We start from the raw sequence: 24,187 nt of genomic DNA, 5'->3' as shown, positions 1-24,187 counted from the left end.
AGGTGAGGCAGTGGCTGTACTGAACCAGTGCCTGGCCGCGGTAATGGGCTGGATGAGGGCCAATAAACTGAAGCTCAATCCAGACAAGACGGAGGTCCTGTTGGTAGGTGGTTCGGGCTTCAGGATAGGGAACCTGGACCTTGTCCTGAATGGGGTTGCACTCCCTCTTAGGGAAAGGTTCCGCAGCTTGGGAGTGCTCCTCGACCCAGAGCTGTCATTAGAAGCTCAGATGATGGCGGTGGCAAGGAGCGCTTTCCTTCAGCTTTCGCTGATCCATCAGCTGCGTCCCTAACTGGAGAACGATTGCCTGGCGACAGTGACACATGCACTGGTAAGTTCCCAATTAGACTTTTGTAACGCGCTCTGCATGGGGCTGCCCTTGAAGACGGTCCAGATACTTCAGTTGGTGCAGAATAGAGCTGCCAGGTTGCTGATGGGGACTGGGCGTTGTTCTCATATAACCCCAGTCCTCCGTCAACTTCACTGGCTCCCCATTGAAGTCCGGGCCCAATTCAAGGTGCTGGTTATCACCTATAAAGCCCTTAACGGCTTGGGACCTGGTTACCTAAAGGAGCGCTTGCGTCCATATTTGCCCTCCCGCCCCTTAAGATCGGTGGCAGAGGCTGTTCTCGGGGAACCCTCCGTGAAAGATATTAGGACGGTGAGTACCCAGAGGAGGGCCTTCTCTGCGGTGGCACCCCACCTATGGAATGCGCTTCCCAGAGAGGTCCGCCTGGCACCATCGTTATTTGCTTTACGGCACCAGGCCAAGACCTTTTTATTTAAACGTCATTTTAATTGTTGAATTTATTTATTGATTTTATATTTTTGCCGGGATGTCTCCAGATTGTTATATGTATTTTATATATTTGTATAGTTATTTGTTTGTATTGGAAGCCGCCCTGAGGCTTTTGCGAATGGGGTGGCATATAAGTGTTCCAAATAAATAAATAAAAATAATCATTATTTTTGTAAAAGGAAGTATCAATGGTTTGTCTTTCAGTGTAACAGGTGAGCAACTAATAATTTGCCTATAGAGGCAAACATGTGTACATACAACAAGTTGAAAGTGCTTGCCTCTCTTGGAGGCATTCACAAATACAAGACAATATCTTGGGAACATTTGACTCCCATGTAGGAATGCTACTGATCCTTGATACAGTTTGTCATGTGTGATCATACTAGTTTATGTCCATGCATTTATGAGATATATTTTTTTCTTTTATGAGAAAACTGTTTCTGAGAAAAAAGATTGTTTGCTAGATCCTTAAAAAACGATTAACAGGAAATTAAGATTAGCTTTTTTTATTATTATTTAAAAGGAAGTAAAAATGCTTTCATTTCATATAATGCTTGTAGTATAGGGGATTACTTTGAATATCTAAATTATGACAACATCGTTGCCTTTAAAAATTTAATACAAAGACTATTTTCCTATGAAGTTTATCCTTTTTCAAAGATAATGAGAACCAGACTAGTCCCAGTAGCAGGTGCTAATAATGTTTTTAATTTAACTGTGCATAGCCGTGTGGAATGCAGACAGAAACTCCCAGATTAGGAGTGTTTTCTTAACTGGTCAGAAAAATAAAAGTAGACAATTAAGGACAATGATGCTTGAGTCCCTAGGAAGAGAAATATTATAATTCAATCAGCAAAAAGCTGTCAAAAAGATATGCACACACCTTTTAATAGTGCAATTTATCTGGTATATCTATTATAAATCTTGGAATGGGTCCAAATTATATACACAAAGCTACTCAACTGCGTAAGAGAGTACCAACATCTGCTGCAATCTCCTTTAACCATTACCTTACAACACGCAGGAGGCCATGCCTATGTAATATTTTGAAATTAATTATTCTTCATTGGCCATTCTTGAGTAATTTCAGGATAGCATTCCAAATTAAATCTCCTTTGACAGGTAAACATATAAAAGACTCCCCCACCCCTCATAAGCATAATCATCATCTGACATATCTCTATCCTCAACAGTCATTCCAAACAATGGAAATAGTGACTTTATCTATGAATTTTCAGCTATCCTTGGTTAAAACAAACCACACCTCATTCTGAATGTAAGACAGCATTGTGGATTGTTCTTAAAGTACAAGTGTCAGCTTTCACTCTCCTACTTTTATATGCAAAAGCAGAAGGAAATACATGAGCCCATGTCTCAGTGTGGCTTTTTCCTGTTAGGGCCATAATTTGGATAAATAGTCTGAACCAAGCTATTTCATAATTGACAAAGTCAGCATTTGGAAAGCTTCTCTCTTCATAAGAAATCAGTAAGATCAAAGTAAGGAATGCTTTGCAGATAACAAAATTTCTTCACAGAAGGCACTTCTGGAATTAATATGAGCCTTGTTTGAAGACTGCAACACCTGAGAAGTATACATGCAGCTTTTTGTGCTCCATATGCACATACTGTGAAGCTTCACATTATTATATTTGCAGAAGTTCCATGTCAATCTGATACAAAAGGCACTTCTATGTATCATGTCTCAGCTAATTTGCTAACTACTATAAGTTTAACAACAAGAAATAAGTTTAATTAATCATCTCAGGTGCATAACGTTACTTGGAATTTGTCTAGTCGCTAAGTCATGTCTGACCCATCACAACCCCGTGGATAACATTCCTCCAGACTCTCCTGTCTTCCACCATCCCATGGAATCCACCCAAACCCACAGCCACCACCCCAGTGACCCCCATGTAGCCACCTCAATCTCTGTTGCCCCCTTCTCCTTTTGCCTTCAGTCCTTCCTTCTCATTAGGTGGCCAAAGTATTTGAGTTTCATCTTCAGTATCTGGCCTTCTGAAGAGCAGGCAGGGTTGATCTCCTCTAAGATTGACTGATTTGATATCTTTGCAGTCCAAGGGACTCTCAGGAGTCCTGTCCAGCACCACAATTCAAAGGCCTCAATTATTCGGCGCTCAGTTTTCCTTATGGTCCAACTCTCACAGCCATGTATTACAACTGGAAAAACCATAGCCTTGACTATATGAACTTTTCTCAGCAGGATAATGTCTTTTTTTTAGTATGCTGTCTAGATTTGCCATAACTTTCCTCCCAAGGAGCAAGCATATTTTAATTTCTTGGCTGCAGTCACTGTCTGCAGTGATCTTTGAGCCCAAGAAAATAAAATCTTTCACTACCTCCATGTGTTCCCCATCTATTTGCCAGGAAGTTAGAGGACCGGATGCCATGATCTTAGTTTTCTTAATGTTGAGTTTCAAGCCAACTTCTGCGCTCTCCTCTTTCACCCATATCAAGAAGCTCTTCAGTTCCTCTTCACTTTCTGCCATTAGAGTGGCATCATCTGCATATCTGAGCATGTTGATATTTCTCCCAGCAATCTTAATTCCAACTTGTGATTCATCTAGCCCCGCCTTTCTCATGATGAGCTCTGCATATAAGTTAAATAGGCAGGGGGACAATATACAGCCCTGACATACTTCTTTCCCAATTTCGAACCAATCAGTAGTTCCACGGCCAGTTCTCACTGTTCCTTCTTGACCCGCATACAGGTTTTTCAAGAAACCAGTAAGATGATCTGGTACTCCCATTTCTTTAAGAACTTGCCACAATATGCTGTGATCCACACAATCAAAGGCTTTGGCATAGTCAATGAAGCAGAAGTAGATGTTTTTTCTGGAACTCCTTAGCTTTCTCCATGATCCAGCGTATGTTGGCAATTTGATCTCTAGTTCCTCTGCCTCTTCGAAACCCTGCCTGTACTTCTGGTTGTTCTCGGTCCACATACTGCTGGAGCCTAGCTTGTAGGATTTTGAGCTTAACTTTGCTAGCATGTGAAATGAGTGCAAATGACGGTAGTGTGCACATTTTGGCATTGCCCTTCTTTGGGACTGGAATGTAAACTGACCTTTACCAAACCTGTGGCCACTGCTGAATTTTCCAAATTTGCTGGTATACTGAGTGTAGCACTTTAACTTTAACTGTGTTATCTTTTAGGATCTTGAATAGCTCAGCTGGAATACTGTCTCCACTAGCTTTGTTGTTGCTAAGACTTCCTAAGGCCCATTTGACTTTACACTCCACGATGTCTGGCTTGAGGTCAACAACCACACCATTGTGGTTATAAGGGAAGATCTTTCTTGTATAGTTCCTCCGTGTAATCTTGCCACCTCTTCTTAAGCTCTTCTACCTCTGTTAGGTCCCTGTCATTTTTGTCCTTTATTGTGCCCATCTTTTCATGAAATGTTCTCTTCATATCTCCAAATTTCTTGAAGAGATCTCTAGTCTTTCCTGTTCTATTGTTTTCCTCTATTTCTTTGCACTGTTCATTTAAGGCCTTCTTATCTCTTCTAACTATTCTCTGGAATTTTGTATTCAATTGGGTGCATCTTTCCCCTTCTCCCTTGCCTTTCGCTTCCCTTCTTTCCTCAGCTATTTGTAAAGCTTCCTCAGACAGCCATTTTGCTTTCTCGCATTTCTTTTTCTTTGGGATGGTTTTAGTTGCTACCTCCTGTACAATGTTGCAAACCTCCATCCATAGTTCAGGCACTCTGCCAATCAGATCTAATCCCTTAAATCTATTTGTCACCTCCACTGTATATTCATAAGGAATATGATTTAGGTTATACCTGAGTGGCCTAGTGATTTTCTCTATTTTCTTAAATTTAAACCAGAATTTTGCAACAAGAAGCTCATGATCTGAGCCACAGTCAGGTCCTGGTCTTGTTTTTACTGACTATATAGAGCTTCTCCACCTTTGGCTGCAAAGCACTTAATCAACCTGATTTGGATGTTAACCATCTGATGATGTCCATGTGTAGAGTCGTCTCTTGGGCTGTTGGAAAAGAGTGGTTGCTATGACCAGTGTGTTCTCTTGACAAAATTCTGCTAGCCTTTGCCCTGCTTCATTTTGTACTCCAAGGCCAAATTTGCCTGTTATTCTGATTATCTTTTGACTTCCCAGTTTTGTATCCCAATCCCCCATGGTGATAGACATCATTTTTGGTGTTAATTCTAGCAGGTGTTATAGGCCTTCATAGAACCAGTCAACTTCAGTCTCTTCAGCATCAGTAGTTGGGGCACAGACTTGGACTATTGTGATGTTGAATGGTTTGCTTTGGATTCAAACTGAGATAATTCTGTCATTTTGGAGATTGGATCCCAGTACAGCTTTTCTTACTCTCTTATTGGCTATGATGACTACTCTATTTCTTCTGAGGAATTCTTGCCTGCAGTAGTATATATGATGATCATCTGAATTAAATTCACCCATTCCTGTCCATTTTAGTTCACTGATTCCCAAGATGTCGATGTTCAATCTTGCTGTCTCATGTTTGACCATGTCCAGCTTACCTTGATTCATAGATCTTACATTCCAGGTTCCTATGCAGTATTGTTCTTTACAGCATTACTTTCCTTTTACCACCAGATATATCCGTAATTGAGTGTTCTTTTGACTTTGACCCTCACTCTTTCTGGTGCTACTTGTACTAGCTCTTCCCCAGTAGTACATTGGACACCTTCCGACCTGAGGGGCTTATCTTCCAGCATCATATATTTCAGCCTTTTGATATTGTCCATGGAGTTTTCATGGCAAGGATACTGGAGTGGGTTGCCATTTCCTTCTCCAGTGGATCACCTTTTGTCAGAGCTCTCTGCTATGAGCTGTCCGTCTTGGGTGCCCTTGCACAGCATAGTTCATAACTTAATTGTGCTACACAAGCCCCTGCAAGGCAGTGATCCATGAAGGGGATTTACCAAGCACTAATTGGCCCAGAGATCTTAAAGTAGGATGGGCAAAGTTTCAAAAGAAGGCAAAATCTAACAGGTTGGAATTCATGCCCCTGAATTTATGCAGAAAGATATTATAGGAGTAACTTTTGCCACCATTCCTTCTTGCTCTCTCTTTATATAATAGAGAGAAGATCCACCTGAGGAGCAAGTTATGAATTAAGAACTGAATTATAAATGATGAAAAGATGATAAAATAAGGTAGACCTGATTACTAATGAAGTGGCTATATAAACATCAAATTATAATGAAACCTTTGGTGTTGCCTCTAAGGAACTGGCATCTTGTGAAAGAATCTCAACATTTTAAATTAATTAATCAATCCATCCATTCTCAGCAGATGGACTTAAATATAAATTAACAGATGTGAACATATTTTAGCAAATATAGTCAGTTTCCATGGGTTTAATTGGAACTGGGAAATATCCAGCAGCTAAATGAAAATCACCCAAATTTGATCAATTCAACCACAATTTCCCTTGCTAAAAGAAAGTGAAGAGAGGTATCCAGAAATGGAAATCACATAATTTCGTTTATACTACCTATTACAAATGCAAATATACATGCAATTAGTCAATAAAACCCAAATATTAGCCCTCTTTTTGCTACACAGCTGCTTACTGCTTTGTCTCAACTTCTGGTGATTCTGCCCTGCCTCGCCTGCTTCCTGCGTTCACACACTGGGTGGAGGATGTGAAAGGATCGTTATGCATGTACAGCTGTACAATCCTGGCTCCTGACTGTGTTGAAGACACTTCACATACAGAGCATTGAAGAGGTCAACGTTCTGTACCAGAACACACATCTTGCATGTAAGAGGCCCCAGGTTCAATCCTTGGCATCTCTAGGTAGGGCAGGAAAAACTGCTGCCTTGAAACCCTGGATAGTCACTGCAGTCAATGTTGACAGTACAGGATGAATGTACCAATATGACTAAATATACAGCAGCTTCCTGGGTTGCTATGCACAGAACCTATTTTTGTATTTTCTACTGAACACAAGGAGATTAGGGAAAAACAAGAGGCCAAAATCCCACTCTTTCTATGCATTCACTATGTGCACTGAGGGGAGGTATATAAAGGGCTATTAATTCTTTGTAATCTATTTTATACTATAACCCATTAATCACATTTTTAATTATTAGTTCTATTTCTCATGGTTATTGATTTGTCTTTATGATTTCTTCTTATTTTACTATTTGTCATTTAATTTTTCATTGACGATCAATACAGATTAAAGCTACAAAAAGCTAGCGCATGAAGCTTGGTATCTTCCTTCTCTTTCTTCATGTGCTGATGTTATCTAATGCTTGAGTGAGAAACACATGCCTGAGATGAAGTATTCCAGGCTGAGGTGGCCTAGCAGTTTAGAAAAATTAGCAACATTTTTCTAGCACTAGCAAAATTCTCTGACAGCAAGTTTTACTTTAGTTTGTAGTTTTACCACTAGTATACCACAAAGAGCAAATATAGTGCCAATAGTGAATATCAACTGAGTTATAAACAAAATAATATGTCCAGTTTTATTGATTGGAATACTGAGTCTAAAATTATAGCTTATCTGATTATGCCAACCAGGCCCTTGCCCTGTAAGATGATGCCTGGGGATATATGTAAGCCAGACTGAGTTCTTCAGAGGAAAAGCAGAACAGAAAAGAAGTCAACAACGACAGCAACAGCAACCAATTATGTAGCTAGGTGGTTTAATAATAGAAGAAATTTCTCAAGGTTCTGCCACAGAATGACCAACATTTCAGATTTCATTCTGAAATTCTAAGTCTCTAACCCAAATGACTGCTGACCAAGGAAACACCAAAATATGCTGGGATGACTCTACTTAAGCCTCAGATATTGAGTCCCAGTCTTCAGTCCTCAGAAGTAATCTAAGCCTATGACTTCTCATCCTCCTGCTTCTATTAATCATTTATCCCAAATGTCCTGTCCCATCCCGCCCCCACTTTCATAAAATGTAAAGTTGCTTCTTAGAGCACTGTGATATGATAATATCCTAAGAGGGCAGTAACATAATGCTGAAACTGCCATTGCCAGTTTAGTTGGAGATTTGTTTGCTTGCTGTTGGATAACTGAATTCTGCTCTCTAGTGTGTAACACTTGATGTCATTAAGTTCACATTTATTTATTTATTTATTTAGAAGACTTAACACTTGATGTCATTAAGTTCACATTTGTTTGTTTGTTTGTTTGTTTGTTTAGAAGACTTAAATCCTATCTCTCTGCTTGTTATTATTCTTGTTGTTATTATATTGGGCAGTAAAGGAGCACATAATACATGTTGTCCTTGACTTCTTCCATATTCTTTCCTCTTATCTGCTACCTGGATGATTGTTAAAAACTTAATAGATCAAGATTTTAAATGAAAATGAAAAATTCACTGGTCAATAAGAAAGTGCAGCCTTTTGTTAATATTACTTGCAATATTGTATCATAACAAATATGAAACAGAAGAACAGACAATATATTCAGTTCTACTTTTAATTAATCATTGGTAATCATAGGTAGTAAGAAGCACAGCGGCTCATCAGGTAAAGACACCAAGCTTGTCAACCAGAAGGTCAGCAGTTCAGCAGTTCGAATCTCTAGTGCTGCATAATGGAGTGTTCTCCCATTACCTACCCCAGCTTCTGCCCACCTAACAGTCTGAAAGCATGAAAATGCAAGTTGTTGAATAGGTACCACTTCAGTGGGAAAAAACAGCATTCCATGCGTGAAAGTGTCCAGTCATGCCAACCACATGACCATGGAAGCATCTTCAGACAACACTGGCTCTTTGGCTTAGAAACGGAGATAAGCACCATCCCTAGAGTTGGACACAACTAGCACACATGTGTGGGAGGAACCTTTACCTTTATCATATACAAACACTTTTAAACATAGGTAAAAGTTTAAAATGCTTACTTCCTGTACCCACCAAAGGACTGCAACTGCTGAATCAAAATCCTATGTTGCTGGAAGGAGCAGTCTGAGATCAGAACACTCCAAATAGCTAATGCTGTGCAGGTAGATGCCTGGCAGATGCTAAGAGTGAGTAGGACTGACCTTGTAAGGTCCAAGGGATGGGCAGCAGGATGCTAGACTGAGGCACTGGGACCCAGGCAGCACAGTCGATAAGGTATAAGGCCAGAGTCCAGTCACCAGTCAAATCCAAGTGGTTATCCAGAGAAAGTCAAAGTCAAAACCAGGAGTGAACAGGGAAGCAAACAAAATGTAAGCCAAATAGCAAGAGCATAATCAAAACAAGCCTATGATTAGGAGGTAGGAAGACAGCACAAAGAAATGGGTACCCAGGAGCAGGGCTTCAGACATTGGAGACCAGTGTTGTGGAGGCAGTTTCTGGAGGAAAGAGCTCTTCTCCCAGGTTCCCATAAAGGCCCTGGCAGCTGCAGCAGAGACTGGAACTAAAATTAAGGCATTTGGCCAGCAGGAGGAGCCCTGAAGCTGCCTAGATCCTGACAGAGCTCAAGATACAAGGCAGTGGGGTTCTTTTTGCAGAAGTTGCAAGGGGTCAGTAGAAAGGACTGGAACGCAGAGTTTCCCTCCTGCACACATTGCTCCCAAGGTCATAGGAATGTCTACCACCTCAGGAAGAAGAATCTGAAAAAATCTATGGCCCCTAAGATGTTTTCCTAAGGACTATAAGATTGTTCTCTTAGCTGCTTACTCCTACATGCTCAGATTACCTAAGAGAAAGTTTTGTCAAAACTGACAAAACACAGAAAACTAAAATGACTAGCAGAATGGAATAACTTGCTTCTGGGAAAATGGCTAAAGTGGTTTTGGTTTAGAAAAAGTGATTATTGAAAATTTAATAAAGGTTTTTAAAAATAATGGATGAAATTGAAAGACTGGATAAAGCGACATTTATCTCTCCTTTTCAGAATTCAGTAATACGGATTTGACAGTAGATGTCCAACAGCTACATCTGGAAGTTTTCTTACACATGTAATTAAGTTATGGAAATCATTACCATAAAGACAGGACAACATTATGAAGGTATTAGCCATCATATTTAGTAGAAGCTCCATGTCCACAGTTACTACTTATCTGAATGCACAGAAGAAAATATGTTTTTCTTTCATTATACATTAAAAATTATACTCAGAATGACATATATAGGATTTCCACACAGTCCCTCACCCAGGTACTGACCAAGTTCAGACTAGCTTAGTTTCAGCAAGATGTGCTTAGATTGTCATGTCTCATTAGTAAAATTCCCAGAGGCATTTGGTTGGCTGCTGCTTGAAACTAAGGAATTCAGAGTTTGACATACTATTGAATCAATGAAATCAGTTAGTTATGACTAAATTAAATTCTATTTATTTCAGTGGGCCTGTTCTAGATCTGGGTTCAATCCCAATCTATAAACTTCAAGTAGTATGTTGAGTGGCATGACTATTTTTTTAAAAAAAATCCCATTCACACATATTCTTGCTATCCATTAACCAATTGAAACTCATATGTTAGTCATTAGTCATCACCTTTAAAGCTACGTGGTCTGGTATATAAATAATAATTTTGCAGTAAATAGAGTATAACAGCTAGCAGATAGATCATCAAAGACTAATTCCAAAACAAAAGCAATTTCACACAATTAAGGTCTGTGGAAGAGAATCACTCTAATCTCAAATTCTTCATAGGGGCCAAAGATAGAATTAATTAGTGGAGCTTTTGAAGATCAAGCTACCTATCAAAACAAGTTCATGCATTGGAATAATTCCTCTAGCAAGCATAAAGCAACAATACTGGAGAAATGAATGAGTATCTGAACTTGATTGTAAGAAAGATGTACAGTATTTATTTGCAAACACGACAATTACTTCAGAAATAATTATATAGCTCTAAACACATTTCAGACTTACCTTATTTAATTTTATAAAATAGTTCAGTCCAGCTTCCAGGGGATTAGTGTCACAATTCATCTGTTAAAACAAAGTTGCAATATTATATTCATTCACTAAGTCTATCAACCACTAGGTGGCACATTTTCTTTACATCTTTGAATTTCTCTGTTTTTTTCCAATTAGTCTTTTATGTACGGTATGTAAAATCTGTGCTTTCTTAAAGAGATGTAATTCTCACTGTTCTTAATCCAAAATGCAAGTAAACATTTATTCCATTATCTACATTTAAAAGAAAAAGTGAATTTCTATCCAGCAAAGCAAAAATAAGCACAAGCATAGACCACTGGAAGAGATTAGATATTTTAAGGAAGTGTAGTAATAAACTATTTGCTTGCAAATCTACCTCCTTACTCTTTATGTCAGGGAGGCCAAGTTATTAGCAAGTTATTAGCAAGGATGCTTGAACTATTCTTTTCATTTTCAACATGTGGGATGATGGGATGGAATCCTTCAATGGGACTGAATTGGAGATCATCAGACCATTATGCTAAGGAGCAACTTCAATAAAGACTTTCCTTAGAAGATACCCCATAGCAATACCCATTTTTTAACTTTTGCTGAGTTGCATTTTAAAAGATGCTTTGGAAGCTATATGTTCACTCTCTCATGTTGGAAAGTATTGAATTTTATTGAAAGGATTGGAGGAACAAACAATAGATGGGGTAGCTAATCTGTGATATTATGTTAAGCTAAGGTATAATATTAGCATTTATAGAGAGAATTAGGGATGTCACTGCAAGGCTAAAATACATTTAGTGCATATTTTGAGAGATGGAATAGAGACAAATGAAAATCGTACAAATGTCTCAGGCAGTGAAGAAATGAATTAGAAATCCTTTAAAAATGAAAGCAGCACTCCCAGACACAGCTGTAAGCCCCAACTGTTTCCACAGTGCCTATTGTTTCCTCCAAAGATATACTCTTAGCTCTTCAAGCAGCTTGCTAAAATGGAATTGGGCATACATTCCAAACATCCAGGCAACACAAAAAAGTATTTATATTGAAATGGCCCAGGGTTTAATGATCAGACCATGCTCTAGGTAAAAATTCCAGCAAAGCATCCCACTATGATTTCTTACCCGAACAAATTCTGTAGTATATGGAGGAGAAGAATATCTCTGTATTAAAGCGACAGCCTTTGATGTCATAAATGTAATGGGACAGACGGTTTCTTGCAAAATAGAAGAGTTAAACCTAAGAGTAACTTTTTCCTAATTTTGAAATATGTCAAAATAGTTAGAAATCACTACTTATGCTGACAGAATAAAAAAAATAATCCCTAGTTTCAAACCTCTGCTCCCCAGGCTCGAAAACCCTTTTCTAGTCTTAGTGCATTCATTGCATATGTTCCAAAGTTGTCAATTCCTTCTTCATGGCCTGCTTCCATGATGGTGGAATATAAAGCAACAGAATCTTCTTGCCTGTGGTACAATTCCCAGCCCAGTTCACCTATTACAAATCAAATATTAGCATCTTAATTAAATACAAATGTAAACTGTGACCATTAAAATTTAAAAGTTAAACAATGACAGGAACATTTAGGCTGCAATCCTACACACACCTTAGACTAATTGCAATTTTACTTAGCATTACTCACTTCCTAATACACATGTATTTTATTTAGCAGTTTAATAGTAGTTTTCCCACCACTTACCTGTATAAGATATTCTAATTGCTGTTACAGGAATATCAGCAATTTTTAAATCTCTAGATAGCAAAAAACTGAATGCAGCATGACTGAGATCTTCTGTTGTTAACTTCTGAAGAACCTTCCGTGCATATGGACCAGCAATACCCAATACCCCAATTTCTTCTGTAATATTTTTTATCTCTACATTATAGTGTCCTCGAATTGCTTCCATTTCAATCCATCTGAATATAAAAGACAAGACTGTATAAGTCCGAAACAACAAAAAGGGTTTTGAAATTGCTGTATGAGTAATAGTTCTTAGGAATAAAAACAGCTGATGTCTTAAAAGCATTAGAGAGATAAGGTGAGCATCACATAGAGCAACACTCAAAAAACAACTCACCCACTCCCATCTCCAACCTGACAACAATTACCACTAAAACAAAAGTGCCCTGGATCTCTAGGATGAAGTTCATTCTCATTTACTATCTCATCTCCAATTACATTGTTGAAAAACCCCAACATATCAAGAAAAATGCAATATGAAATGCTTAATTAAATATTAAATAATGTACATTTAACTGATTCATTGTTGGAACCAATAATATACTTTCCTCCCATACCTTTTTCTGAGGGTTCGACTTCATTTAACACTGCCAATATTTATAAACCTCCTTTTGCACTCCTATCATATCAATAGACAATATGTCTATTCAATACTATGACCATTTGTTAATTCTACACAAATAAATATCCCATTCTCTAGTATAACATAAGCCTTTATTTTAAGAGCCCTCAATGCAGATGGCACCCAAGAAGCTCTCCAATCCCTGCACCCTTCAACATTTTATTTTTTAATAAAAACCTGGAAAAAATATTGGGATACCAAATTCTCCTTCCTGTTTCTGTATCTACTGCAGATTAGCTGTGGGTAAGAAGGCTTCAAAGTAAAAAGTTGTTTTCTGGCCATACACAATCCTTTACCCACAGAATTTTCTACTTTATTCTCTTTTTCACCCTCCCCACTCTTTTAGCCAATTCCATAACTTTACTAGTTCTCGCCTTTCCCCATCTCTAGCCTTCTTCTATTTCTAGCTTCTAGCCCTGCTTTTTCTCCCTTTGCCTATTTCTAGCCTCACAATTTCTGCCTCCCCCCACCCCACACACACCTCTCTTTAACTCTGTCACTCTGCTAACCTACAGTTGGTCTTTTTTTGTCTTGCTCTTTCACCTTCCTCCCAGGCTCTAAGCCTTGCCATTTCTTTTCCCACCACATTTCTACCTTAATGTTTCTCCCCTCTTCTTGCCTTGCTCTCTCTCTCTCTCTCCACCCCTTTATCTTGCAATTTCCCTCTCCCTTCTAGCTTCAGTATTTTTCTCTCCACCACCACTTCTTCAGCTTGCTTTTACCTAGCCAGGTTGCCAGACCAACCATGATATGACTAGCATAGGGACCGGGTCCACTCTTCCTATAAAAGAGACTTCAAAAGAGTGGAAGTCAGACAAAGAAGAGGGACCAGAAACTGCAGCTGAAATGCCAAGGCTAATGGACCCAGAGCCAGGCAGTCACTGTGAATCAAAAAGTTTCAAATTCAGTGGGAAAATATTAGTAAGCAAGCTGATGGAATAGTACCAGAACTAACATAATTAATCTGAGATTACACTATCAGGCTAAAATGACAGACCAGCTGAGAAGCTCTGGATTTTCCAAGTAATTGGCCCTGGAGCAGGAAGGACTATCTTGAAAGAGTAGTTTTCTCTCTTTAGTTTTGGAAGTTGGGGCAGGTATTCAGTTTGGAATCAATTTCTTATCATTAAACCACATTTGCCTAATGACCAGCATTATAATGTTGCTTGTTATTGACTTCTGCAATACTCTTCTTTTGGACTACAAAACTAGTCTAGCTGGTCAGTTTTAAAATGATACAGGCTTTTAATAAAGAAAACTTTCCCTTCATCTGCTTGGAAAGAGGAGGAGAAGAGCAGACACAACTAGTCACCAGTACTTTTGGAGGCTATTTTGTGGTGGAGCCTGCAGCAGTTTCTTAAATTCTCAAATGTGCCCACATGTCCAAAAAAGGTGGAGATCCCTATTTCAGAGTAACTTCAGTGTACACAGCAGCCATTACTGCCATCTTTGCTCCATGTTACCAGACTAAACCCTTGTAGTATGTCTGTGAGCAGAGGCTTCTGATTTTCCTGAATTGCAGCTCCTCCCTTATTTCTAGCATCACAAGTGGTTTTTAAAACTTTAGTAAATAAATATGTTCACTTACCTCAAGTCATGGAGCTCTGAGCCAGAACCAGTAATTAACATAAATTCTCCAGGCCTCAGATGAGAGACTGTGAGCTCAGCATAAACTCTGCCTTTTGGAGTTAGCAGATGACTAATGTTTGTGAAACCAACCTATATAGATAAATAAGTAAAATTATACTACAATATAATTATTCATAAAAGTTTAATAGAAATTAATATATAGGTTACAATCAGTACAGCTCCAGGATGTGGACAAAGTGTTTGGACAGGTTTGTACAACCAGCTCTGTACTGGATCCGTGCCCCTCCTTGCTTATAAAAGCCAGGAAGGAACAACTGCCTAAGGAGGCCTTTCCTAGCTCTTTGCAAGAGGCAGTGGTGAGACTACTACTCAAGAAATTGTCATTTGACCCAGAAAATTTGAACTACAGGCCTCTCCTAGAAAGGGTAGTTAACAATCAACTCCAGGTACTCTGATTATCTGGATCTATTTCAATCAGGGTTCAGGTCTTGTTTGGGCATGGAAACAACCTTGGTTGCCCTCTATGATGACCTATGCTGGAGCAAGACAAGGGCACTGCAACCCTGTTGATACTTCTGGAACTCTCAGTGGCTTTCAATACTATCAACCATAGTATCCTTCTAGAGCAGCTGGCTGAGAGGAGAGTGGGGGGGGCACTCTGCCTTGGAGGACCATCTCCTGAAGGTGGTGCTTGGGGATTATTCTTCAGCCCTGTGGATTCTCCAACATGGAAATCCTTTCTGTCTCCCATGCATTTCAACATCTACATGAAACAACTGAGTGGAGTCATCCAAGTTTAGCAGTGCATTGTCATCAGAATGCTGATGACAAACATCTCTATTTCTCCTTTTCATCATCAACCCCCAAACTTTGGAACAACCCCTCCTGCTGCAGCCCTCCTGCTGCTGGTTGAAACAGCCCTCTTGGTGGAGGCTTTTAGATATCTCCCTGGTCATCCAGGGGCTTCATGGGTTTATCCACATGCTTTTTTCTCCTCCCTCTTGGCTGGGTCTTTTTCATTGAATTTAATGCATTTTAATGTTATTTTAATTAGATTTAAAATGTTCTAAATGCTGTTTTATGTGTTGTGTATCCTGTTGCATAGGATTATGCCCATATCTGTCCATTTAATTTGGATTGCATTCTCTGCCCAAATACTGGAACATATTTAGTGTTGTAAGCCGCCCCGAGGCTTCGGCGAATGGGGCGGCATAAAAATGTTTTAATAAATAATAATAAATAATAAATAAAATATTTGGAATCAAAATGACTTCCACAAAGACAAGTCCTATCTCACTAACCTATTGCCACTGTTTGAAGGGAGTGCTGGACTGGTTAGAACATTGTTTTAATCCAGCACGGTTCTTATGTTCTTAACACAGGCCTCATACAAACATTCCCAATCCAAGCATGAATATATGAGGCCCATCTGATCCATGCAATTGTTAACACACTTCATTCTGAGGTATGTAGATTCCATAAAATAGACATACATCAGATGGGTCCAAGACTGGGTCACGTGTATGCAGGAAGTGAAGAGAATAAGTTACTTACCACACATAGTGCCAAACTCTCCAAGACATCAATCATTCCAGCCAGGCATGGTCCTCACAGCACAAATCATTTTTTGCTCAGAATTTACTTTGAAGCAGTCAATCATGCAATTTCTAATTATGTAGCTAGTTCATCTTATCTAGTTTCACCCTTAGATTCAACATACTTGAGAGCTCACATGAAGAAGGCTATGAACTTCAGCTCCTTCACAGTTTGTAAAAAGTTAAATCCTATACTATTATAGTTATTACATTTCCATTTACCTTTGGAATTACGTTTGCAAAAAGACGATCCAAAAGTTTAACAGAATCAGTGCCTTTGATGCTAAACTTGCCAAATGGAGTAAGATCAATCACAGCCACTTTTTCCATCACCTGTTTATATTCATGACCCACAGGTTCAAACCAGTTTGTGCGTCGAAAACTAGGCCTAGAAAAAGAATGTTTAGATAATTTTGTAAAAAGCCTGCCTAGCATTTCAATATAGCTTTAAGTAACCAGGTCAACAGGATACAATCTTGAAATTTTGTCCCCTTTCTTTTCCTCCTTCCCACTCCTTTGGGAAATGGATGCTAGGCATACTTAATTTGATAATTTTGTTAATTATTTTCCATTGTGAAACAATACCTAATCTTTGACTTGATTACAAATCCAAATCAAATGCGTTGGGATTTTGTAACAGAAGCAAAATCCTAACTAACCTGTCTTCTGAAGTTCAGAATCTCAGAACATTTTTTTCTGCTGGATCAGTGAATGATCAATGTTGTCATTTATTGCTTTGCATTTTATTTTGATCTATTATTATTAACATTTCTGTACCACCCATAGCTGGTGCTCTCTGGGTGGTTCACAACAGGATATAAAAACAACAAAGTACAATACATAAAACAGCATTTAAAACATTTAACAATTAATTCAAATAGCATTAAAATACATTAAATACAATGAAAAAGACCCAGCCAAGAGGGAGGAAAAAAGTTGCCTAGATAAATCCTTGAGGCCCCTGGATGACCAGGGAGATTTTTTTTTAAAGGCCTCCACAAAGAAGGCTTTCTTAATCTGGTGCCAAAAAGATGGCATATTTGGTATTAGATGGTCCAAGTTTGGTTTGCAGCCTGACACACACTTGAAAATCCTGAAGCCTGAACAGGTTATATTTGAATTTGACATTTAAAAAAAAAGGATCATAGAAAAACATTTACCACATTTTCATCAGATCTAGATTGCCATAGGTTCTGTTCTGAACAATAAAAATCAAATCTCATAAGCACTCATAAGTGAAACAGGATTATCAGAATGTTCTGCCTCCCACCACAAAGCTTATGTTTGCACATCTGCATTTTGCTTGCACATATAGAAATTGTAGGGATGGACAGCAATGAAGGAAGTAAAAAGGATCATCAAGTATAAGGATGTTTCACTAGAGACCAAGGGAAAGATCATCCACACTACTGCATTCCCAATCACAATGTATGGGTGCAAAAGCTAGACCGTGAAGAAAGCTGCCAAGAAGGAAACTGAGGCATTTGAAACATGGTGCTGGAGGAGAGCTCTGAAAATACCCTGGACCAATAGAAAGGCAAACAAGTGGGTCCTAGATCAAATCAAGACAGCTTTCCCCAGAGGCAAAAATGATAAAACTGAGGCTGTCATACTTTGGGCACATCATCAGAAGACAAAACTCCCTTGCGGGGAGGAATCATTCTAGGAAAAGTTGAACATAGAAAAGAAAAGCAAGACCAAATAAGAGATAGATTGACTCCATAAAGGAAGCCATAGCCTTGAATTTATAGCTGCTGAGCAGGGCTGCCATTGATAGGACATTTTGGGGGGCGGTCATACATATGGATGCCATAAGTTAAAGACAACTTGAAGGCAAAGAACAAAAACAGCCTTGTAGGAATGGATGGTGACCTTGTTTTTTTCAAGTTCACCAACCTCACACATGAGCTTATGTATAGCTATTTTCTACATACATAGGCACATTGCAGATATGTAAAGTTATGCAGGTATGATAAGGGCAGGGCTTGCTGTCAATAACGTTCTTCATTTCATTTGAAGGTCCAAACAGCACTATAATGTTTCAGAGTATAATTGCAGAAAGTCTGCAACATGAGGAACAGTGTTTATCTGCTCAGTTTCCATGTTAGGAGGTGGAAAACAAAGGGGGAATAAGAATTGAGTCTTCCACTTCAGGAAACTTCTAGTGAAAAGCAGTGACTTGCTTATCTGAAAGTAAGGTTAAACCACTTTTTGTTTTGCTTAACTATTTTTTACACAACTGCACCTACCTCAGCCAATTTGACTTGTCACAGTTTGTTGCTATGTATGAATATATTACGCTGCTCTATAATGGCACCCCATATGCCACATGAAGCATAAGACATGTGTGGTTAGTTCTCCCTCCTCCCTCTGGCTAGCAATAGGTTTCATTCCCCACATACCTCCTGCCTGACAAGGCCTTCCTCTCCCACTCATCAATCTTTCAGCAGTTTTGTAGGGAGAAAAAAAATTAAAAGAATCATGAGCCATTTTACTGATATCTGTCCAAGAACACATGCTGAAAACATAACTTTGCTCTTAGCAACCTATCTCTATTTTAAATTGATACAATCTCACAAAAATCCTCTCAGAAGAGGAAGTATACAATACTAACCTTTTCTATTTAAGAGCTTTCTGAAAACTAGGTCTGAGGGAAACTAGGTTCAAATTCCTACTCAGCCATGAAGCTCACTAGGTGTCGTTAAGACCAGTCACTGTCTTTCCACCTAACCTGTTTCAAAGGGGTTGATATGAGGATAAATGGGGAGAGACACCATATATGCCACTCTGAGCTCCTTGAAAGAATGCAGGATATAAAAAAATACCAAGTAAAGAAACGCACAGCTATTAGAATTGCCTAAAATATATGAATTAAAAGCTGCACAACAAAAAGGATGAACTTTTAATGAAAAAATCCATTATCTGACATATATTAACACCAATTTAGCACACTAAATAAATATGTAACTTTCATTTACTTGTATCCAATCTCATCCCCAGGTCTGTAGAACCAATGAGGTTGCTCCCATCCTGCATGGAATCCCATGGAGCATTTAGATTTAAGGATGTCATAAAGCCCACTAACTCTTTCTGTTGGTCTCCCAGCAAATCTTTCTTCTTTAGGATAAAGAACTACAAAGGTTAAAAAAAGAATACACATGAAAAGGAATCACTTACTGCAAATGTACATATAATTATTTTTCATGTGCCTCCAAATAAGCCTTCCAAACAGTAAATCTTTGGATGTTGTAAAGCATCGTAACAGTGGATGTAAAATAAGAAAGGTGGCGTTTTTTATGCACTATGTATAGTGTAAATTAACTCAGAACACTCCAAGGGAAGGTGTAACTAAGCCCTGGTCTCCATTAATCCAGAAAAAGAAAACAAGGTAAAAAAAATCCAATCTTTGCTGTACTGTATTAATTTTTATATTTTCATATGGGAAAAGTGATAAGCGACCATCTTACCAATATTGTTAAATCCATAAGATTCCCTTGCTTTTGCTTTTGTGTATTCCATAGTTGTCCATTTTCCGTATCTATTTGGATCTAATTCTAGTAGATCAAAAGGAGGCTCCCCACTGAGCATCCAGTCACTGAGATACTTTCCTATGCCACCAGCATGTATGATACCATATCTGAAAGAAAAAAGAGATAACTAGTTCCCTCAAATTTATTTCAGATACTATTTTAGCAAAGGCCTTTGGGCTCATAAACTCAGTTCCTACTATTTTTTCTTACTATTTTGTTAATTGGCAAATTAATCCAGTTGAATATGTAGCAGCCTAATTCAGGGACAGTGAAAGGCTCAGCAAACCAGAGAAAGTCAGCCAGAAAATTACAATTGGATTCAAAAACTGGGCATTATTCCCAAACAAGGCCACTGGTTTGTAATATGTATTTGTATTCTGGTCTGCTTCATGGATGACAAAATCTACAAAGAAATGAAATTGAAAACATCATGGGTCATATGTGACAAAACACCTATGTGTCTTTGTCACTATGGGTTAATTCAATTGGAAAATGCAATTAACTGCACATTCCAATTACATATACACGTGATGAATAGACACATGCATATGCCTGACATGCTCAATACCTGCAATTACTGGATACCTGCAACTGGATACTGCATATACCTGCAATTTCCAAAGAAGTGCTTTCTGTGCAGCAAATGCATCTTGCACTGAGCAGTCTTCACATGATGGACCCTGGGGACTCACTATCTACCTCTCTGTTTTAGCTCTGTAAAATGGGGAGCACAATGATCCCATATAATTGCCATAAATTTGGATGAACATTTAAAATAGCTGTTCTGATTCATACTGGCAGACATATGTTTTATTTCATTTTATAGATTTTAATTAATTGATCTGTTGCAACAAATGGGACGACTGTGAGCAAAAAATGCTAGAAATTAATATTTCTATTAATGCTTTACTTGGTACAATTATTTATTTCATACGAGTAGAAACAAAACAGGGTATTGCCTTGCAGTAATGAACAGATTACTGTTAATGTAACAGATACTGCTGTCGAGAAGAGTATTGGAAGTTTGAGTAGGTGCTGGCTCCTAAGCCAGTCGAGTTTGTCATTCATTGCAGTTTTTATTCAGCTTTGCAGGAGTTATTTATGGTGCTTCATGGTACTGAACCTATTTTGGAGGTGCGATTCAGCACCACAGATGGCACCTATAAACTTCAGAATGCAGTCTGCAATGGTTAAGGAGCCTCACTGACACAGGAGTCACCAGCCCCAATAGGAACCTTTTTTTCCAATGTTTAATGAAGTCAATAGAACAGCTGCCATTTGCTACCACAACAGCATTGTGGTCAAAGTACCAGTAGGACATCTTCTGAAGCCTGAAGGACTATTTGATAAAGAATTTAAATGTAATATTTCAAATACCTTCATACTGAAACAATTTAAAATTGATTTAAAATGAATGTAGTATGAAATTATTCATATTTCTCTCCCGTAGTTCCCCCCCCCCCCAACAGCTAATGTATAGAGATGTGCTACCTCTAATTCTGGAGGCAATATATAACCCTAACTGATTTCTTTATCCTCCATGCATTTGTCAAATCACCTTTCAAATCCATCCAAGCTTATGGTTCTCATCATATCTTGTGGTACAAAATTCCCTAATTTAACTGTGTGCTGCTGAAGAAGTACTCTCTTTGGTCTGTCTGACTTTTCCACCATACACCTTTATTAGATGACCCTGGGTTCTAGCATTATGAGGGAGAAAAACTTCTCATTATCCATTTTCTTCAATTATATAAACTTCCATCATGTTACTCCTCACTTGTCTGTTTTGTACTCAAAAACAAACAACACCCCCCACAAACATTTGTAATTTTTCCTCATAGTGAGTTAATCTATTCCTCCAATAAGTTCAGTTGCCTTTTTATGATTTTCTTTCTAATTACACACAACAGTCAGACACTGAGAAACAGTGAGTGTATATTGGCACCACAAAGGAATTTATGATGGCAATTTTATTTTTGACCTTTTTCCCTAATGATTCCTAGCATGGATTTTTTCATTTTCATAGAGGCTGTCCACTGTGTTGAAATCTTCATTGACCTATCCACCACAATCACAAAATTGCTTTCTTGACCAGTCACCAGTGGCTCAGAAGCCAGTAATTATGTGTAGACAAGGTTCCCCCCACCAAAAAAAAATGCACGTGTTGTTTTATTGCCTATTCAAGTTTGGAGAGATTCTTTTGGCTCTTTCACAATCTCTTTGTTTTTACAACCTAGAGTAATTTGGTATTAGTAAAACAGACTACCTCAGTGCTCAACCTTAACTCTGGATCATTTAGGACTAAGTTAAAAAGCATCGGCCCAAATATAGATCACTGGGGGACCTCACTCCTTACATCCTTCTATAATGTGAACTGCCCATTATTCCAATCTCAGCTTCCTGTTATTTCATAGATTATTGGTCCATAAGAGGATCTGTTATCTTATCTCATGACTGCTAAGTTTGCACAGGAGCCATTAGTCAAGGACCTTGTCAAACATTTTTGAAAGACACAAGGAGCTTCTCTAACATTAGATATATAATCCAGCGCTTTACCAAGGTTTCTTCTTCTATTTTCTTTGTGAGAGGATTAGCGTGTCCTTCACATAATTCCCCCCTTTCCAGAATGTCCCTCTCTGCCTTCCTGTATGTTCCTCTCTGTCCCAACACCCATGAAAGGTGGTGCTGCAGCAAAGAGCAAAATTGCAAAAGTACACTCGGCTTCTGTAGCAAGTAATGATACCATCAAGGAAAATACTAGACTTTCCCTGCTCTTTTAAAAAAAAACCTGCAAAAATGGCCAGAAAAGTGAAGAGATTCTGAAGGGTGACAACTTCATGAAAAGGTCCCACTGACTTCTATGATCAAGCAAGCACTATAAAGGCCTCATGTTAGAAGCCCAATGCCTTGCAGGATCGCCCCTAACCATACATATGTTGGCACTCTCAAAGGAAAAGTAAATGAGACAGGACTTACCTTTGAAGAAGGACTTACCTTTGAAGAAGACTTTTTCTACATTCTCAATAATTTTAGTTTTACTAATGCTTTCTAGAATTTACTCAGTACAGAAACTTTAAGTAATTCCCGGATCCTTCCTTTGGTTCTTTTTTAAGAAGTTAATGTTACACTGACAGTCCTCTGATACAGCAACCAATTTTAGAGATAATATGTATATTTTTCTTTTAATAAACAGTAATTTCATGTCTGAATTCTTTAAAAACCATCAGTTGAATACATTTGAACCAGGTTTATTTGAAATACACACTAGAACTTTATTTCTTGTCACCACTACTCGCTTCGGTTTTTCTTCCTGAAAAAGTCAGTCCAGGCATAGATATCTGGCCCACATCTTCCACAGCAGAAAGACAGCGATTTAATTTTAACAAAGTTTCTCATAATGTTTGATAGACAAAAATTGTACTTTAGACTTAATTTACTTACCCAAAACCAATAGCCACCCAGTAATTTTGAATACCCTGATGTGGTCCCACCATAGGCAAAATATCTGGAGAATATGTTATAGGACCTGCAACTACATTGATTATGTCTGCTTGTTTCAAGACTGGGACTGTTTCCATAGCAGCCTCAACATGTTCCATTATTCGGTCCAAATCTGACTCAAAAAGCTCCTTCCCAAAACCTAGAAAAATGTTTCATTTGTTATATATTTGTTAACTTTACGTATTAAAATCTTTATATAGATAGCAAAATGAGCTATTCCTTCTCTCAGTACACCCAAATATTACAGGATAGGAACTGCATGGAAAAACAATCGAATTATTTAGGACATTTGTGAAAAGATACTAAAAAGGAGATTTGCCTTTAATAACATGCACATTGTAGAATCACTGTCAACCACAGTGTACAATTAATATGCAGCATCTTATTTGACTAGTCTGAAAAAATAGAGCAAAATTACCTTGTGGGACTCCATGTGTTACCCAGGATTCCTGTAGTTTCATTTTTTCTTCATTTTCATATGGGCCAAATAAAAGCCCATCTCTTTCTTGTCTCAAATAATATGAACCTTCCAAGTCTCGAAGCACAGGCAATTCCTTCTTCAGGTCCTTAACTTCTGGGATAGTTGCAGTAACAACATATTGGTGATGAACTGGTATTAGTGGATGATGAAGTCCCACCATTTTGCCTATTTCACGAGCCCAGAAACCTAGAAAACACCATGGACAGAAATGAGAATATTTGAATAGCTGAGCAATTGGAAACTAAAGGCACAATCTTTTTTGAATAAACAAGATAGTGTAGGGTTTTGAAATAGAACAGGTCTGTGCCACCTCCCCTACTGCTCCAGAGGCTCCCTACCTTGCTAAGCTGCCCATTCTTCCAGTGCAGGGGTGAGCAGTGTGAGAGAGCTTGGGGTCCAATTTCCATACTCAGAACACACCAGGGAGCACATCTTCCACCACCCTGCAAATGCTACTTCCATACTACCACTGAATTTCAGGAGCAAT

The 24,187-nt window shown here is 38.4% G+C and overlaps 1 protein-coding gene across 2 annotated transcripts in view; it reads right to left on the bottom strand.

Annotated features, from left to right (window-relative positions):
- The window catches only part of DMGDH (dimethylglycine dehydrogenase), a 55,791-nt gene that overhangs the window by 16,113 nt on the left and 15,491 nt on the right, over window positions 1–24,187 (bottom strand). For both annotated transcript variants that reach the window (XR_006416334.1, XM_044446808.1), the window contains exons 6-14: window positions 23,638–23,886; window positions 23,160–23,358; window positions 19,656–19,825; window positions 19,167–19,320; window positions 16,411–16,576; window positions 14,592–14,722; window positions 12,340–12,557; window positions 11,977–12,134; window positions 10,644–10,703 (exon numbers count right to left, since the gene is read on the bottom strand). Coding sequence is in view for 1 of the 2 variants with exons in the window: in XM_044446808.1 (XP_044302743.1) it covers window positions 10,644–10,703; window positions 11,977–12,134; window positions 12,340–12,557; window positions 14,592–14,722; window positions 16,411–16,576; window positions 19,167–19,320; window positions 19,656–19,825; window positions 23,160–23,358; window positions 23,638–23,886 (1,505 nt within the window). In the remaining variant the exon portion in view is untranslated. The remainder of the gene's footprint in view (window positions 1–10,643; window positions 10,704–11,976; window positions 12,135–12,339; window positions 12,558–14,591; window positions 14,723–16,410; window positions 16,577–19,166; window positions 19,321–19,655; window positions 19,826–23,159; window positions 23,359–23,637; window positions 23,887–24,187) is intronic.

Source organism: Varanus komodoensis, unplaced genomic scaffold (genome assembly GCF_004798865.1).
Source record: "Varanus komodoensis strain SLA01 unplaced genomic scaffold, ASM479886v1 scaffold5, whole genome shotgun sequence".
Taxonomy (NCBI): Eukaryota; Metazoa; Chordata; class Lepidosauria; order Squamata; family Varanidae; genus Varanus; species Varanus komodoensis.
This window is presented reverse-complemented; position numbering and strand designations above follow the sequence as displayed.